This window comes from Micromys minutus (genome assembly GCF_963924665.1).
Source record: "Micromys minutus genome assembly, chromosome: 6".
NCBI lineage: Eukaryota > Metazoa > Chordata > Mammalia > Rodentia > Muridae > Micromys > Micromys minutus.
The window spans coordinates 12499580-12518404 of NC_137975.1; the positions used below are offsets into that span (position 1 = coordinate 12499580).

The window sequence follows — 18825 nt, forward strand, 5'->3', positions numbered from 1 at the left end:
TTGCCTCTGCTTGATAGTGTTATTGGGAAAGAATTTGTGAACTGCAGGGGTGGGGGGGACAAGTGCTGAGAAATATCTCAGAGGCAGAACACTTGCCTAGTGTGTGTAAGATCCTGCTTTCTATCCATGCCCCAGCCCCCAAAAGATGAAGCTCAAGGTGTCAGTGTGTAATGGGAACTGGGGTTAAAGGGTGGTGGGTGGCCTTGGTCCATGGCCAATCCAATCTTCTCTGCAGGCTGTGAGGGGCTTTGGGACAACATGAGCTGCTGGCCCTCCTCGGCACCAGCCCAGACGGTGGAAGTGCAATGTCCGAAGTTCCTTCAGATGCTCTCGAGCAGAAACGGTAACTACTCAGCATGAAGCATTCCCACCAGAGGTTTTAATGGTTCTCAGATAAGGACTTGGGCACCAGGAAGCTCCGAGGAGGAGCCGTGTGGGAAAGGATAAGGGGAAATCCTTGCATGGGTGTGTGAGGTTGCAGGGACCCAAGGAAGGAAGCAGGAGACAAAGGCTTTAGGGAAGTGTGGAGAAGGCTGGGGCCAGTGCATTGGCTCAGCGTGTTAGGGGTGCTTGCTGCCAAGCCTTCTGATCTGAGCTTGCTCCCCACCTTCTGCAGAGTTGAAGAAGAGAATCAACTCCTACAGGTTGTTCTCTCATGATGTGGGGTTTCAGGGTACAAAGGGTAATAAAAAAGGAGGGAAAGGGGAGGGTGAGAAAAAGGAGGAGGAGGGAGAGGAGGAGGAAGAAGGAGGAAGAAGAGGGGGAAGAGGAAGAGAAAGGAGGAGAAGAGGAGGAAGAAGAGGGGGGAAATGACGAGGGAGAAAGAAGAGGAAGGGAAGAGGAGGGGGAAAGGGGAAGAAGAGGAGGAAGGAGAAAGAGGAGGGAGAGGAAGAGGAGGAGGAAGAGAGGAAGAGGAACTAGCATAGGCTAAGATGTGCCTCATAACCCCAGTTTAAGAACCCTCTCCCTTCTTCCAACACTTCTGTTCCCTTAGCAACCAGTCACCTTGCTTCAGATACCCACAGTGCCTGTCTCTAGAATGCCTTTGTGCCCATTATTCTGGGCCTTGCTGTAACCAGAAGCTTCCCTGGGTCCCGGGCTCCTGAAGGGATGCCTTACCTGAGCACATCTGCATTCTGTGCCACACCCAGCTTCACACAGTTGCTGGGGATCCAAACACGGGCACACATGGGCACTTGTGTTCGCATAACAAGCTCTCTACCCACCTGGCCTCTCCCCTGCCCTGGAAGTAAATTTAGAACATTTTCCTTGTTCCTTCTCCCTCTCCCTTCTCCCCCTCCCATATTTTCCTCATGAACCTTCACCTGTCCATCAAAGCCCTTTCCCCTGCCATGTTCTCACACCTTCAGTTCTACCCAGGGTCTGTCCTCTTGGCAGAACCACTCCATGTCAGGTACTTGTGTCTGTGAAGCTCAGACTCAGCCATTCATGCAGCCATGGTTGGCTTGGAGAGATGTACTGACCTAAGGTCCAGGTACCTCCCATGGCTGGCCAGCTTTCTGTTGAAAAGGATGTATGCCAGTATCCCCAAAAGCGCCTTCTAAGAGCCCCACAGCTACCCGTCTGCAGCATAACTAGGAAGATCCAGTTCCTGTGGCCACAAAGGTGGCCAAATGCCTGCCTGGTCACATTTCTCTGCAGTTAATTGCTTGAATTCCCACCCATGTCTGAATTGTTGGTGATTCACACAGCCAAGCCCCGCCCCCCCCATCAGTTTTCTGTGGCTGCAGCTTCATCTACATGCCACAAGGTGTCACTGTGGGGACACGGGCTTACCCTGAGGCCTGGCCTTCTAGGAGCGGCCTGGCTCCAGGTCATTCCTAGCCTCAGAATGTTGGTCAGCGGAAGAGCATGGGTCAGGACCTGTCTGGGCCCGCTAGTCACCAAGAACTTTTCTCTGGCATAGTGCTGTCTCAGATCTTATTGGACTTTCGCCTCCTCATAGTGTCCCCAACCCCAGGGAGAAGGTGCTCATGGACGACAGCCAGTGTTCAGAACAACTTCCTTTTAAATGAGGCAAATGCGTTCTAGAGTTAATTCCTGCTTTTCCCCACAGCAGTCTCCATACTGGCCCAGACAGGCTTTTGGGTGACTAGAAAAACTGCAGGCTGCTTTCTGCCCCAGATAGTTCTCATTCCGGGCGGAGAATGTTCCTTCAAGGACACATCCCTTTGATTCTTTAAACAGTGCTGGTATTTCCAATGTCCCTTGTTGAAAATAAATTTAGTAGGCCTTGATGCCCTAGACCTGTAAAGCCAGCCTCCTCTAAGATCGAGGCAGGAAGACTCCCATGTTTGATGTTCTTTTGGAGCCACTTAGAGACATCTCACAACAGGAAGTAAAAGCAAAGGCTGGGAGACAGCTCTGCTGGCCAAGTGCTTACTGCAAACATGGCGTCTGACCTTGATCCCCACCAAGGTGACAGCTGAGCACAGGTGCGCGGCAGTTCCAGTGCTGGGGACACAGACACAGTAATATCTGGAGTTTGCTGACCAGTCAGGTTAGCATGCTACGTGAGCGCCAGGTTCAGTGAGAGCCTCAGTAAACTAAAAGTAAAAACAAGGTAAAGAGTTGTCAAGGAAGACACTTTATATCAACTTCTGGCACAGATACACACACACACACACACACACACATACACACATATACACACACATACACACATATACATATGCACAGATATACATACACATATATACATATACATATACATATACACATATATGCATACACTCACATAGACACATACCTACATATACATATATGTAACACATACATACACACACATACATATACACACATACACATATATACACATACATACACACGTACATACATATACACTCATATATACACACATGTACGCACACGCACATGGGCACACACCCACCACATACACATATACACACACACATACACATGAGTATTTATAGTTAAAAAGGGTTAGAGTCATAGTTTAGTGAAAGAGCTCTTGCCTAGCATGTCACAGGTTCAATCCCCAATCTCTCTCTTCCCCTACACACACACACACACACACACACACACACACACACATACACACACACACAAACACACCACACAACACAACACACAAGTTTCTGGGTGGGATCAGGTGCTGGTCCAGCCTTTTAGGCAGGATCTCAGGGAGTTGAGAACCACATGAAAGTTTGGACAGGTTCTTCACTGAAATGCACAAGTGTGCACACAGGCATGTGAAAGTAAGCCTCTGGGCTCTTCTGAAGGCCTCCCTGTCCCTGTTGGGAATGAATCCCAGAGGAAGGGAGTGGAGCTGAGGCTACAGAGAAAGCCATTGTTCTGTTGTGTCATCCTAGCCTTGTCAAAGTTTTAGGAATTGAGTCATAGTCAGATATTTTGGGAATGCTACTGGGTCCCCGAGGACCCTAGACAAGCAGGCCATTAGAGAGCCACCGTATCAGCCTGTGCTGATGGCCTTTGGTTCTGGAGCTGTGTGATTTCAGTCAGCCCACATTGGACCATCATTCTTTTTGCCCCACAGCCCCCTCCCTGACTTCTTTCCCAGGCTCTCTCACCCCTCCCTTGAATGCTAAGACTCTATACCCTGATGGGGCAGGGACCCTCGGAAGCACAAGGTTTGGGCCCAGGTAAGACAAAGCATTAGCACCAATTCACAGCAGGTCGGCGTTAGCATGTATATGCCTAGCATGCACGTGGTCCTGGCGAGATTCCCAGAGCCCTATATGAGAACATACATAAGCACACACATGCAGGCCCACGGTGGGAAATCCTCCCCACCCAGCATACCCCATGCCGTGGGAAACTCAACCCTGCTCTCTATGAGAAGAGTTCATGTCTGTCGGCCTCATTTCTTTCTCTGCCTGTGCAGCGAACCAGTGGTGATACCCAAGGACTCTGGGCCACACTCTAGGTTCCAGAAATCCATTGCCCATGTGCTCCAGGAGTCAGCCTACAACACTGTGGCTAAAGGAATAATAACCCAGTTCCTTCCACAGGACTGCCTGACAGATTTTACCTCAGTGCCCTCTGCTGGTTTCCATCTGGTGAGATGAGCAGGACACGATGACCAAGCACAAAGTCTGGTGGCCAGGCCGGTAGCCAGGCTGGTAGCCAGGCTGGTGGCCAGGCCGGACATAAAATGCACTTGTAATGCCAACACCAGGGAGGCAGAGGCAGGTGCATCCCTGAGGCTCACTAACCAGTTGGCTTAGTCTAGTTGGCAAGTTGCAAACCAGTAAGAGACTGGCTCTGTCTCCAAAGGCCAAGGTATCTGAGGAATGGGACCCAAGGTTGACCTCTGACCTACACACAGACACACAGACACACATGCACACAGACACACAAACACACACACAGACACACACGGGGTAGGGGGTAGAAAATCTTTAGAGCAGGGTTCTAACCCTGAGAACCTGAGGATCCATCCACAGACGCCAAGTCCTCAGCATCCACCCAGACGCCAGGACCCACCTATCATGCGGGCAGAACCGGGTCAGGCGTTGAACATGATGTGCACAGTTCTGCAGTCCTCTTCCTCCATTTACTGAGCGATGATATGGACATGTTATGTGGCCACTGCATGCGTCACCTTGCCCACCTGTAGAATGATGTCAATATTTACCTGTTGCCAAAGGTTTCCTGGAACGATTCCACGGTTCACCCGCTGAACCCTTGTCACCCTCAGGGTCTCTGTTCCGGAACTGCACACAGGACGGCTGGTCAGAAACCTTCCCCAGGCCTGACCTGGCCTGTGGGGTCAACATGAACAACTCCTTCAATGAGAGACGGGTAAGTCTGCCCTGTGGGAGCACCGTGCTCCCCTGTCCTGTCCTGTGGCCGCTGTGCTCCCCCGTCCTGTGGCAGCACTGTGCCCGAGGAGAGTGAAAAGAAAGGGCAGGCATGCCCGAGAGGATCTGAGTGCTGGTGTAGTTCATGGGGAGTGGAGCACACCTAGGGCTTTGTGCACTCTAAGCAAGCAGCACTAAACAGCCACGTCTTCATGATGACAATGTGTCTTGCCTGGCTTCCTTTCCTTTCCCTTCCTTTCCCTTCTTCCCACCCTCCTCCCTCCCTTTTTTTCTTTCTTTCTTTCTTTCTTTTTTTTTTTTTTTCCATGCCCTTCTTGGCTTTGTGTCACTAGAGCATTGAAAAATGTCAGTAGTAAACTTAGACGGACAGAAAACAGGTGCCCCCAAATGTCCCCAATGTCAAGGGCACCTACTTAGAGCACAGATCGACAGACCTTGGCCTTGGGCCACGACAGACCTCCCCCAGCTTTTGCAAATGAGGTTTTGTTGGGACAAAGCCAAGTCCATTAGCACCACAGGGCTGCTTCTGGGTGACAGGGAGTGACAGAGACAGAGCTGTGTAGCTGGAAGAGACTAGGTAGCAGTTTGAGCCTAAAATATTTACTGTCTGTCTCTTAAGAAAAAATGGTTGCTGTCCGCTGAGTAGAGGGAACAGCAAACAGGTAGCACTGTCAGGGCCCAAGACAGAGTCGGTCTGACCCAGGCCAGGGGTGCTCCTGGACTCTGGGTCCTCTAGAAGCAATGGACGACTGCAGATGTTAAAGGCTGAGGGACAAGGGTCATAGAACTCCTGGGAGTCACAGTCATGCTGGGCTCAGACATTATGGGCACGAAATCAGGGCTGAAGGTCACTGTACTGAAGAGGACAAATTATTCTGCCAGCTCACTGCAGACTGTCATCCCGTACCTCCGCAGGCTTCCGCGAGCCCGTGTGGGCATCTCTAGAACAGACCAGCCCACTGAGTGGTGCGGGCCTTGCTCTATCAAGTTTCAAATTGAAGGAAAGAGCACAGTGCGGTGATTCCGGGCATGAACTCGGGAGCTGGGAATGCACGCCAAAGGGTAGATCCAAGACTTGTGAAATTCCAGATCTTTTTTTTTTTTTTTTTAATTTTATTTTTAGATAAAGTCTCATGCTGCCCAGGCTGGCCTCAGCCTCTCTAAATAGCCCAGAGTGACCTAGAACCCCTGCTTCCCCCGGCCTCTCTCTCAAAGTGCTGGAATTACAGGCATGCTACACCATGCCTCGTGTGTGGTGCTGAGACACAAACTCAGAGCTTTCACCCTGCCAGGCAAGCATTCTGTCAACTCCCACTTTAGGAAGGGGACACTCTACCCTACCGAACCAACCATTCTGTTTTCCCTTCCTAATCCCTCAGACTGTCCCCAATCACAACCATTCCATGTTTCCTATCGGATTTTATAAGGAAGGGTCTCATGTTACCCAGGCTAGCTTCAAACGCCGCATGTAGCAGAAGGTGACTGTGAACTGAGGTGCGCCTGCCTCTGCCTCCCTGGAGTTGGATCACGGGGTGTGCCACCATGCCCAGTAAACACAGCAGTAGGACGGAGCTGAGCCACACCCCCAACCACACATAATTATTTTGTGTCCCAAATTCTGGGGGGGTCACTTATCTAAGGTCCTTCACAGCTCTTCTGTCATCCCTGAGAGGTGGCTTTGGGCTGCAGGGACAGTTGCTGCTAGAGGGAGGCTCCACCTGACACAGCTGTTATAGCCTGCAGGGTCTGATGACAAAATGGCCTCATTTATTCTGAGTCAAAATCTACATAGCTTCCGGAAGCTTCTTCCACTGACCTTACACGGGGAGTCTTGCCTTTTGACTTGACAGTTTTTCCAGTAGTTTCCCCCCGAAGCGGTCACTGCTCTCTCACCCCCGAAGTCAGCTTTCCCTCTGTCCTTCACACGAGGCAACCGATGTTGCCCAGAAGCACCCAGATTCATTAAGATGCCTCTTAAAATAACACAGCGGGACTGAGGACAGCCCGGCGGTATGGCCACCTGTTCAGAGCATTCTGTTGGTGAGAGAGTAAACAGGTCCATTTTTATTTTTGGAGGCTAACTCTCAGCATTCCTACCACCTCCTCCTGCTGACTCATGAGGAAGGGTGGCTGGCAGGACGTTGGGGAAGTGACATATTCGGAGGGTCCTCTGAAGGACTGGCATTGCAGATACACCCCATCTAATAGCTTCTCCCTTTTTCTAATACGCAAGGGAAACAGTATGGTTCCCCTTTGTACGTAAAGAATCTGAGGCTCAGAGAAGTTGAGTAATCTTCCTGCGGTTGAACGGCTGCTAAGGAACAGGCTGGCCTTCTAGGATTTTGAAGCTTTTCCACTGTATGACACTGTGGCATTTGTGCCATTCCAATCCTGAGGCCACCGTGGGGCAGAGTCATCCAGGCCCCGGTACAGTTCTTGTGCCTTAAAATGTAATTTCCCTTTTCTTTCGCTTACTAAACAGCACTCATGAAAACGACAGGATAGGAAAACTATGGAAGGAAATTACAGCTCTTCTCAGAAACATTGGACCGCGGTCAGGGACTTGCTGACACTTGACAGGTCTTACCAATATTTTTAAGAACTTTTTATTATTGTCTTAGTTAGGGTTTTACTGCTGTGAACAGACACCATAATCATTTAATTGGGGCTGGCTTACAGGTTCAGGGGTTCAGTCTATGATAAAGGCAGGAACATGGCAGCATCCAGACAGGCATGGTGCAGGAGGAGCTGAGAGTTCTACATCTTCATCTGAAGGCTGCTAGCAGGATACTGACTTCCAGGTAGCTAGGGTGAGGGTCTTAAACCCACTCCCACAGTGACTCGCCTACTCCACAAGGCCACACCCACTCCAACAGAGCAACATATCACAGTTGCATTACTTTATTTATGGGGGGGTGGGGTTGGCCCCTGCACCCACAGCTCAGAAAACCAGAGGACAACTTCTGCTCTGTAGAGCCCAAAGACAGACTCCCACCCTCAGGTTTTTTCTGATGTGCAGCTCCACCAGCTCACAAGCTTGTTTTTAATAAAGATCTGAAACTGAACCCCATGGATTGGCTAATACCCATCTTTTTATCTTTTGAGACAAGGTCTTTCGTACCACAGCCTAGCCTCAAACTCACTATGTTACACGGCTTCACAGATTTTAAAAAATGTGATTACAAGATCAGATCACAGGATATGTAAGTGCAGGTTCCAGTCTAGACTCCCAGCATGTGAGATTCAGAAAGAAAAACATTTTACACAGGTTGCAAACTCCAGTTTGCTTTACTTCCTAGTCAGGGTCACATGGCTTTAAACTCTCTTTGTGGCTAAAGAACCCTGAACCAATGATACTTCAACCTTTATCTGTTCATGCACCCAGACCTGCCCCGTATACAGTGCTTGAAGGGAAACAGGCTTCCCACACGCTAAATAAGCAGTCTACAAACGAGCCCCAGCTGCTCAGTCATTTTGATAACACACACACACACACACACATGCACGCACGCACGCACGCCATGTATTGTGATTTAACCCTGTTTTTTTCATGGAGCTGAAATCACGCAGCATGTGTAAAGTTTATCTTCTGCCTTTGCATCCTGTGATGTCCCATGACTAGGTCCTGACCTCTTTAGAAACTCTCAGCAAACACCCCTTCAACACCAGAGTAACATAATAATCTGTAGGTTTAAGATGATGCGCTTACCTCTTCCACTGTTGGGCACTGGAGGTTCACCACAGTAGCTCTATAGTAAACACCTTGACAGAACCCACGAATGAACGCAGGGGCTTCTCCCGGGCTTGATGTGGCACAGACAGGAAAAAAGTGGATGCAATCTTTAAAATGTCTTTATAAACAAATATTTTTCTCACAATTGTCCCTCAGTGTCCTCATGGCCTTGGTACTGGGAAATTCATGTATGCCCAAATCTGAGGATGCCAAAGTCACTTAAATAAAATTACATAATATTTCCACAGCATTCATGCACATTCATCTCCAGAGGACCTACAGTACTGAATGCACTGTGTGGGTGCTCTGGAAACATTGGCTCTGCTTCCTGGGGAATAAGGAAGAGCCAATGTCTGCACATGCTCAGCACAGAAAGACTGTTTTTGCATTAACTTATTTATTCTATGTTGGAGGCATGTGTCATAGACTGTTTTTACATTAACTTATTTATTCTATGTTGGAGGCATGTGTTATGACTCATGCAAGGTCAGAGAGCAGTTTTCAACTTGGTCCTCTCCTTCCTCCGTGTGGGTCCCAGGGATAGGACTCTGGCAAAAACCTTGGTGGTGAATGCATTATCTGCTAAGCCATCTCTCTGACCCAGAAACAGCACTCCCACCTCAATATTTAAATCTATGGTTCGTTGAATATGTGGACACAGCACTGTGGAAGGCTGGCTCAGTCTCTTAGAATTAACTCCTAGAGCGTCCGGCTGCACCCCTGTTGGTGCAGCTTGTCTAGCAGGCAGGGAGCCCCGGTTTTCATCCAGGGTACTGTGAGAACTGAGCAGGGTGGCACATGCCACCCAGGAGGTGGCAATAAAAGGACTGGTTGTTCAAGATCACCATCGGCTGCACATCAAGCTATGTGAGTCCCTGTCCTGAAGTACAAAGGCGTCAGAAAAAACGCCTCCTTCAAAGGCTCTCCATACATTCCTCCATATCATCTGCCCGAGAAGTCAACCAGCTTTCACTCCCACCATTCCCATGCCTGGACTGAATATTGTTAATTTTAAATATTGTTCAGTTTGGTTGTTAAGATAATACTAATTATATATGTAATATATAATTATATTATTATATCAATCAACTAATATATTAATCATATATTATAATATTATAATATAATTGATGGTTGATATATGTTATATATTATAATTAATGTAGAATTAATACATTATATTATTATTTAATCAATAATAATCACTCTTTTAACATTCATTTCCTCTACCCGCTTTAAGACTATTGTACAATTCATTCTTCTGAGTTGAAATGCAGGTGTTATTTCATGTTTTGCTCAGTGTTCCTTTTTACTGCAGTGACCGAGTAATGTCTGTGTGGTCGCATTCATAGGACGGCGGGGCACAGGCTAGGGCGATGCTCCTCTGTGTCCGGCCTGTTCGGTACAGCGATGTGGTTCTTGTCATTGTCATTTACAAGTATTTATCTTATGCCAGGCATCGAAGTGGTGGTGTACACCTGTAATCCCAGCACCCGGGAGGCAGGGACAAGGGGGTATGAGTTCAAGGCCAGCCTGGGTTACAGTTTGAACTCCAGGACAGCCAGGGCTACACAGAGAAGCCCTGTCTCAGAAAACCAGCAAATGTTATTTTACCTTTATTTATGTGTATTACATGAATACGTGCACGCAGGTGCCCTTGGAGGTTAGGTGACTGTGTCTGAGCCCCAGGAGTTGGAATTAGTTACAGGTCACTGTGAGCTGCCTAACACACCGGAACCAAACTCAGGCCTTCCTCCAGTGGCACAGACTTATCCCGGGCCCCTGAGGGTCTTTTCTAAGGACATTTTATTTGAACTAAATGGCGAAGGGTGTGGAGAGAGGAAAGACGCAGACAGTGAGCCAGCAGGCAGAATATTTAAAACCGACAGGTCTCTGTATATACGGGGCAGATTCCATCTAGAAGACACATTTATGTTAGATGGTTCTAGAAAGAAAAAAAAGACTCAAAATTGAATACAAAAGTTAGCTACTTTGAGTCCTACTTTAAAACATTCCTGCTGGGACTCAAAGCACACCTTTGATGCCTTTGACTAGAAGGAAAAAACAGGAGGATTAGAAATCCAGGGCCATCTTCAGTTATAAGTTCAAAGCCAGCCTGGAATGAATGGGGCCCTGTGTCTCAAAGACAAAAAGGCTGGTGGTGTAGTTAAGTTGAAAGAGTGCTTGTCTAGCATACATGGAACCCCGGGTTTGATTCCTAGCACCATGTAAACCAAGCGTGGCAGCCCACACCTGAAATCTAAGCACTTGAGAAGTAGAGGCAGGGGGATTCGGAGTTCGAGACATCCACATAGGAAACTCGAGGCCAGACTGATACACATGAAACCCTTTCTCAAAAAATGTTTTCAAGTATCTTGTATTGTTGTGTGACTTCCATCAAAGGTAGTGAGCAGCTTGCCTCTGGAAGTATTCAAGTATCCATAGTGCTGGTACAAGGCCCTGCCAACGGTCACTGGAACAGTACTGGGGGTCGACAGGACCTGTGCTACTTCAAGCCAGTGCCCTGGGATTCAGAAGAGCCAGCTCCAGCGAGGTGGGCAGGCAGGGCTGACCTGTGCCTCTCTCTGCAGCATGCATACCTGCTGAAACTCAAGGTCATGTACACTGTAGGCTACAGCTCCTCCTTGGCCATGCTCCTGGTCGCCCTCAGCATCCTCTGCTCTTTCCGGTGAGAACATCCTGCCCACTCTCCACTACCCCCAGCCCTCAGGGACACAGTCCCCAGATCTCTTCCTGTTACCCAAGATGGAAAGAAGAAGGTCTGGGTAGGCCGCCCGGCCATCTTGTTAAGCTCAGGATAGCTATAAATCTAGCCCAACACAAAACTGAAAACTTAAAACTTGTTTTGTTTTTTGTTTGTTTGGGTTTTTTTTTTTGGTAACTCACAAAAGGAGTAAATTTTGTAGATGACAACGTGCTATTGCTATATCAAGTAATAAAAAAAGTATGTAAAAATATGTATGCGTGCCTTCGAATGCAGAAGGCAGTGTTTTAGGACAATTCTTTGTCCAGTGCAGTCCACAGAAGCTAAAAGGTTGGATACCCTCTGTACGAAGCTCTTGTGGGGCTAGGGGTGTGGCTCAGTTAGTACATTGCCTACATAGCAAGCGCAAAGCCATGGGTTCAGTCCCCTGCACTGCATAACTGGTCACGGTGACACATGCCTGTGGCCACCCCGGTGGAGGGATCAGAAGTTCATGCTCATCCTTAGCTACAAAGGCAACTGGAGGTCAGACTCGGCTTCGAGTACAATCCGACCTCAAAGTAAAATAGTGGCAAAAAGGACCAGTAGCAAACTTCCAGTCCCTAGAGCACAGGAGAAAATTGGGGAGCTGGAGGCGGTGGTTAGCCAGGGCAGAAGACATGTTGCTGTTACAAAACTAGAACTCTGTTCCCAGTCATGGCATATCACCATGTAGCTCCTGCTAGTCTAGAACTTGAGGTGATCCCTCTGCCTCCGCCACCCAGGAGCTAGGATTTCAGGCACGCACCACTCGGCCTGGCTCTCTTCACCTTTGTAACTTCACTTCAGCACAGGGCACCTAGGGACCTATGCCCTCATGCGGGTTCTCTTCACAGAGACAGATGGGACCTGAGGGTTGGTGGCAGGACTTTGGTTTTTCCATGCTAGCGGAGGGGGCAGGGACAGGGTCCCCTGTGTGAGCACCAGCCCCTCCTTCCATGATCTTGCAGCCCCACATTCTCTCTGACAGGAAGCTGCACTGCACTCGCAACTACATCCACATGCACCTGTTCGTGTCCTTCATCCTGCGCGCCCTGTCCATTTTCATCAAGGATGCTGTGCTCTTCCCCTCAGATGACGTCACCTACTGCGATGACCATAGGGTAACATGCCTAAATGTCCTAGACTGACCTTGGACAGGACCAGGTCCTGTAGCTTACTGTCCTTCTTGAACGTACCACTAAGATTACACTGATGCTCCAGGTAACAGGCGGTGCTTGGCAGGAAGAGGAAGTTTCAGGAGGTACCATGAGTGATGGAGGCATGGTGTAAAGCGTGTGTATTAGAATCAGTGGAGGCTGCCTTTAGTTCTGAGTGCCCGGAGCTCACCAGCCCCTCTGGGAACTAGACCTGTGGTGAGACTTCTTTTTTCTAGACTCCGCCAACTCCCAGCTACAGACAAATGGCAACGTCTGGGGGATGTTGCCTGGTTATTTGAGGGGGAAAGGCGAGTTTGCACTTGAACGTCTGCAGACACACATCTTCAGAAAAATGTCATCTTGCCAGGTCTGACCTATTTTCTCTCCCTGATGCCTCCTAAGTATTACACTCTGACTGTGTCACCCGGGGTCCCTAACTGCCCACTGTAAGCAGCTCAGTGATGAGGAAGCCTTAGTGCTCCATGTCCCTATGATGTCATGAAGGGCACAGCCATTCTCTTTGGTCTGTTCTGAGCCTTGCATCTCAGGCTTGCAATATGGGTGCTACGACTCCAGGTTGCACATCTACACTCTGGGCAAGGAAGAAGGCTGCAGATTAAAGGGTTTTGTTGTTGTTGTTGTTTTGTTTTGAGAGACTTTGTTGTTTTTATTTCTCACCCAGAAAATATGTGTACACACACACACACAAACACAGAGATACATATACACAAATACATTCACACATACACATACACACATATACAAACGCACACTCAAACATACACACAAACATACTCATATATACAAACACACTAACACACAGTCACATACACACTCACACACACATACATCCATGCATATACACGCATATGCAAGTGTGTGTGTTCGAGAACACACACACACACACACACACACAAAGCAGGCATGCTCACACAGAAGAGTAAAGACAGTTTTGCTAACTTTGACTAGGTACCCCTTTGTCTTCCTAGGCTATGGTGTCCTCCTTGGAAAAATAAAGATGTTTGTCAGTACCAGACGGTTTTCCAGGAAGGAGCACAAATGTCCTTCTCACAAAGGTTCATGGCCAGTTCACAGTTGGAATCCACTTCTTGATTTGGCCATCTTAACTGACCCCACTGGGCCTGGCCTCCTGATCAAAAAAAGGCTTCATGAGAATCTTTGTGTTTTCACCACTCTGTGTGTGTCTGTGTGTGTGTGTGTGTGTGTGTGTGTGTGTGTGTGTGTGTGAAAGAGAGAGCGAGATAAAGAGAGAAGACAGAGACAGAGAGACACAGAGAGAAACAGACAGAGACACACAGACAGACAGAGACAGACAGAGATCAAGCTCAGATGCCCTTCTTCACAGTCTGCCTCATTTTTATTCAGAAAGGATCTATTACTGGCCTAGAACAGCCCCCTACCCAAATATGTTAAGTTGAATAGTCAGAGAGCCCCAAGGATCTGCCTGTCTTCACCTCCCGTGCTGGGATGGCAAGCATGCCCTACTTTCCCTGGCTTTTCTAATGTAGGCTGTGGGACTCAGGGTCTCGTGTTCACCCAGCAAACACTTTACCGTTGCACTCTGTCCACCCGAGGAAGGCTCACAGCCCAGGCTCACTTTCCCTTCCAGGTGGGCTGCAAGCTGGTCATGATCTTCTTCCAGTACTGCATCATGGCCAACTACGCGTGGCTGCTGGTGGAGGGCCTGTACCTTCACACGCTCCTTGCCATCTCCTTCTTCTCAGAAAGGAAGTGCCTGCAGGCGTTTGTGCTCCTCGGATGGGGTATGTCTGTCTAAGGTGTTATACATGTGTGCTATGCAGGAAAGGGTGGTAAGCTGAGAGTTAGGGGGACTCGATTTCTAAGTGTAGCTCCATATATCTACCCATCAATCCATTCACTAAACCATCTACCATGCATCCATCTATCCATCCACCAACCCATTCATCTACCCATCAGTTTATTCACCAAACCTTCTACTGTGCATCCATCCATCCAACCACCTATCCCTCTACCCACCCACCCATCCATCCTCTCATCTATTCATCCATCTACCCACCCTTCCATCCACCCATCCATTCATCCCTCCCTCCATCCATCCATCCATTCATCCATCCACCCACCCATCCATCCTCTCATCTATTCATCCATCTACCCACCCTTCCATCCACCCATCCATTCATCCCTCCCTCCATCCATCAATCCATTCATCCATCCACCCACCCTTCCATCCATCCACTCACCCATCCACCCATCCATTCATCCCTCCCTCCATCCATCCATCCATCCACCCACCCACCCACCCATCCACCCATCCACCTATCCATTCATCCCTCCCTCCCTCCCTCCCTCCCTCCATCCATCCATCCATCCATTCATCCATACATGCACAGTATGCAAAACAGAAAGAAAGAAACAAACAAAGAAAGAAAGAAACAAAGAAAGAAAGCAGGAGTGTAGTGCCCAGTCCCAGGTACACAGTTAACTAATGGGTTGTTTTTGGCAAGTTTCTGGATGGTTGACCCTCTATTTTCAGCTTCCTTGTCTTTCAAATGTGAAGTAAGAGCTGTAATTTAGCATCAGCAGAATGGTTAGCACCCTGAGCTGTTTCCAGTTTTATTCTGCCAAGCACTTTCCTTTGAGTCCTCTTTCTGGGGTTCTTTGCAAGTCTGGAATCCAGAGAACACAGCAGACTTCCAGGATACAGGAAGCAGACTGGCTCACATAACTGACAAGTGCAGAGACCACCAACCCCACACCAAGTTGAACTCAGGCTTTTAATATCTTTCCTTTTGCCTTTGCGATGCCATTTGTAACAGCAGCTTCTTTATTCCAAGGGTTACCATGTTGCCAGTTCAAGGGGCTCTGGGATATTTTTTTCTCACCACCACGCTCCAATAAGACAAAGTCAAGGAACCTCTGGGTTTAATCCTTAACACACACACACACCCCACATATATACACACAAGTACATACATATATACACATTCACATACATTCATACACACATACACACTCACACACACATATACACTCACACATATATACACACATATATACACATAACACACGGATATATACATACTCCCACCCATGTACACAAACACACACCTATACATGCTCACATACACACATTCTTAGAGATATACATATATGCACACACCACACACACATATACACACATACACATGTTCATGTATACATACTCATATAGATATTCACATGCACACATTCCCTTACACATATACATACACTCACACACACATGCACACATATACATATACATACATGCATATACCATATATACATATATGCATTCACATACACATATACACACATGCACACATATACACACATACATATACTCACATACACATGTACATAAACATGCACACATATACACACATACATATACTCACACACATATACACACATGCACACATATACATACACACATGCATATACCATATATACATATATGCACTCACATACATACATACACTCACATACACATACACACATGCACACATATACATACACACATGCACAAATATACACACATGCATATACCATATACACATATATGCACTCACACACACATACACTCATACACACACATACACACAACAAATCATCTCCCACCATTCCCTGCACTACTCTGTAGTTTGTTCTGACTGAGCCACATGAATCTCATACCCTCGGCTGAGGCAACCATGGGGCTCTTAAAGATCACAACACACTAATGGCCATGAGCCACTCGAATTACCTGGTGTCCAAAGGAAGTTCAGGACTCAGTTTCTAGGCAAGAGGAAATGATAGCAAGCCTGTCATGCAAAGGCCCCACAACATATCTTTTCCCTCTCTTTTTCTGGCCAAGGAAAATAGCTTCTGTTGCTTGAGCACTTCGTGGGCTCAGTGTTTTACACTGGTCATTTAACCAAGTCACCAGCCTCCAAAAGTCTCTGAGAGACTGCAGCTCTGAGATGGGGCAAACATGTCCATTCACACTCTAAACAAGGGCAGGCCCAGGGTTATTTGCCTGCAACAAACATCCACCCACACACTCAGCCACTTACGTGCTCAAATACCCATCTGTCTGTCTGTCCACCCACCCACTTATGAACACCACATATCCACCCGCTCACGTGTGTAAACGTATACCTGTATACTTATGCACATAACCGTTCATGCACCTCTCTATACATCTATCTAGACATTACTTATTAATTTCAAACCTGTCCATCTATCTGTTCATCTATCCCTCCTTCCACCCATCTGTCTGTCTGCCCACCCATCCTCAGGGATACCTCAAGGTAACCTCAAAGATCTAGGTAGAATAAGGTTCCCGGGAGTGACACGTGGCTTCATTTGGTTTATTCCCTATGTCTTTAATTAAGAAGTGTCCTCCTTCTGATGTTTCTGCTTGTCTAAATCCCTACAGACTAGAGTCTCGTCCCTCCATGAGGCCAGAGGGAGGCTGTCAGACATACTGTCCCTCCTGCAGTAGGCGCTTCAGTCTACGCAGCATGTGACCTTTGACCAACAGGTGCTTGTAGGGCTGTACAAGTAGATGTGCACTGACAGGCAACCCACAGGGGACAGGGACTTGCCTTTGACTGTCCTAAAGCTTCCAACTTAGAACACAGCTCTCACTGTGCTCCACAGCCCTAATCTGTCAGGATCCGAGAAATGGATAAGATCGGAACCCCTGATTGATTCAACAACAAGCAAGCCATGCTGGGAACTGAACTGGGTCCCCTAAAAGGGCAGCAAGTCCTCTTAACCACTCAGTCATCTCTCCGGCTCCTCCCCCTTCCTTGTGCACTTAATTAATTAGTGTCCCTCCTAGGAATGTCATCCTGAGTGTTCTGCCAGTCTAAATCTCTACATGCTAGGACCTTGTCTCTCCATTAGACCTCGTCCTCCATTAGGGAGGAGGCCAACAGACGTTTATTAATTCCTCCAAATCCTCTGAAAAACCCTTCAGTCTTATTTGCCAAATCATTAAATAAACAAGAATCCTCGTGTGTGTGTGTGTGTGTGTGTGTGTGTCTGTGTGTGTGTGTGTGTGTGTGTGTGTGTGGTGTAGTGTATGCACATGCATGTAGAAGTCAAAGGTCTATGTCAAGTGTCTTCCACTATAACTGTCCATTTATCTTTTGAGATGGTTTCTCCCTGGACCAGACTGATGGGCTAGCAGGCAGTGAAGTCCAAGGATGCCTCCCCATCTGCCTCCCCTCTCTCCCACGGTTCAGACACCTATTACCAGGCACATTTTTTTTTTCCAAAGGTAGTTTTATATTTATTTTCTGAGTATGAGTATTTGCTATTGTGTATGTATGTGCACCATATGTGTACCGGGTATCCACAGAGGCCATAACTGGGTATCAGGTCCCCAGGAACTAGAGTTACAAACAGCTGTAATCACAGTGTGTGTGTGTGTGTGTGTGTGTGTGTGCTAAGAACTGAACCCAGGTTTTCTACAAGAGCAGCAAGTGCTCTTAAACACATCTCTCCAGCTCCCCGTGGTGCTGGGGTACAAACTTAAGTTCATATGCTTGTAATGTGAGGGACTGAGCCCATCTCTCCAGACATGTATACTTACTTCTTCTTTTAAAAAAGTAACTAGTCGGAGAGAGGTTATCTGAAGACTAGTTTTAAAATGCCAGCATTAGAGATACATTTCAAAGGTACAGTACTTGCCTAGCATGTGGGAGGTCCCAAGTTTGATTTCCACACCTCAAAACCAAATTCAGTAAAAATGAGAGATTTTTGTGTTTCCAAGTGTCAGAGCGTGAGCTGACACAGCCTTCCTCCCTGCTTCCCCTGACACGTTTGTGGCTTTCTTCTACAGAGCCGTGGCTCTAGTTCTTTTTTCTTGCAGTTTTGGTTTTTGTGTAAGAACTCCCTGTCTAGCGTAGGCTGACCTTAAACATGCAATCCTCCTGCCTCAGGCTCCTCAGGATGACCGGTGGCTCACATGCCTGTTCATTTGATGGTGTGACCTTCCTGAGGAACAGAGGGAAACTTGTGGGAGTTGATTCTCTCCCCCAACCCATCTCAGCAGACCACATCCTTGTTTGGGAGGATGCTCCCAAGACATCTCTTAGATCCTTTCTTTTTGCCCTGGCTTTGTTCTTAGTGCAGAAACTCATTCAAGTCACTAATACATCCTTTCCGCCCCCCCCCCCCAAGTTCCAGCTCTGCCTTCACCTTCAATTTGTTTATTTTGCTTTGGGTGGGGGGAGGATTCTAGTCTTTATCTTCCAGCTCATCTACTGAGTGTTTATTTTGGAAACTGTGTATTCATTTCTCTGCCCTTTCTGTTCTCTGATGCTCTGGATGGACAGCATCCTGCTGTCT

General features: G+C 47.7%; 1 protein-coding gene and 1 long non-coding RNA gene across 3 annotated transcripts in view; one reads left to right on the forward strand and one right to left on the reverse strand.

The window, feature by feature from the left end:
* The window catches only part of SCTR (secretin receptor), a 52628-nt gene that overhangs the window by 22359 nt on the left and 11444 nt on the right, over positions 1-18825 (forward strand). For both annotated transcript variants that reach the window (XM_080917911.1, XM_080917912.1), the window contains exons 4-8: positions 236-343; positions 4703-4806; positions 11151-11248; positions 12294-12426; positions 14093-14246. In XM_080917911.1, coding sequence (XP_080774037.1) covers positions 236-343; positions 4703-4806; positions 11151-11248; positions 12294-12426; positions 14093-14246 — 597 coding nt within the window. The remainder of the gene's footprint in view (positions 1-235; positions 344-4702; positions 4807-11150; positions 11249-12293; positions 12427-14092; positions 14247-18825) is intronic.
* Positions 1901-6773, reverse strand: LOC308421511. Its single transcript, XR_013975052.1, has 3 exons — positions 6643-6773; positions 4489-4615; positions 1901-2567 (listed from the first exon to the last, which is right to left on the reverse strand). It is a non-coding gene; the product is annotated as an uncharacterized lncRNA (long non-coding RNA).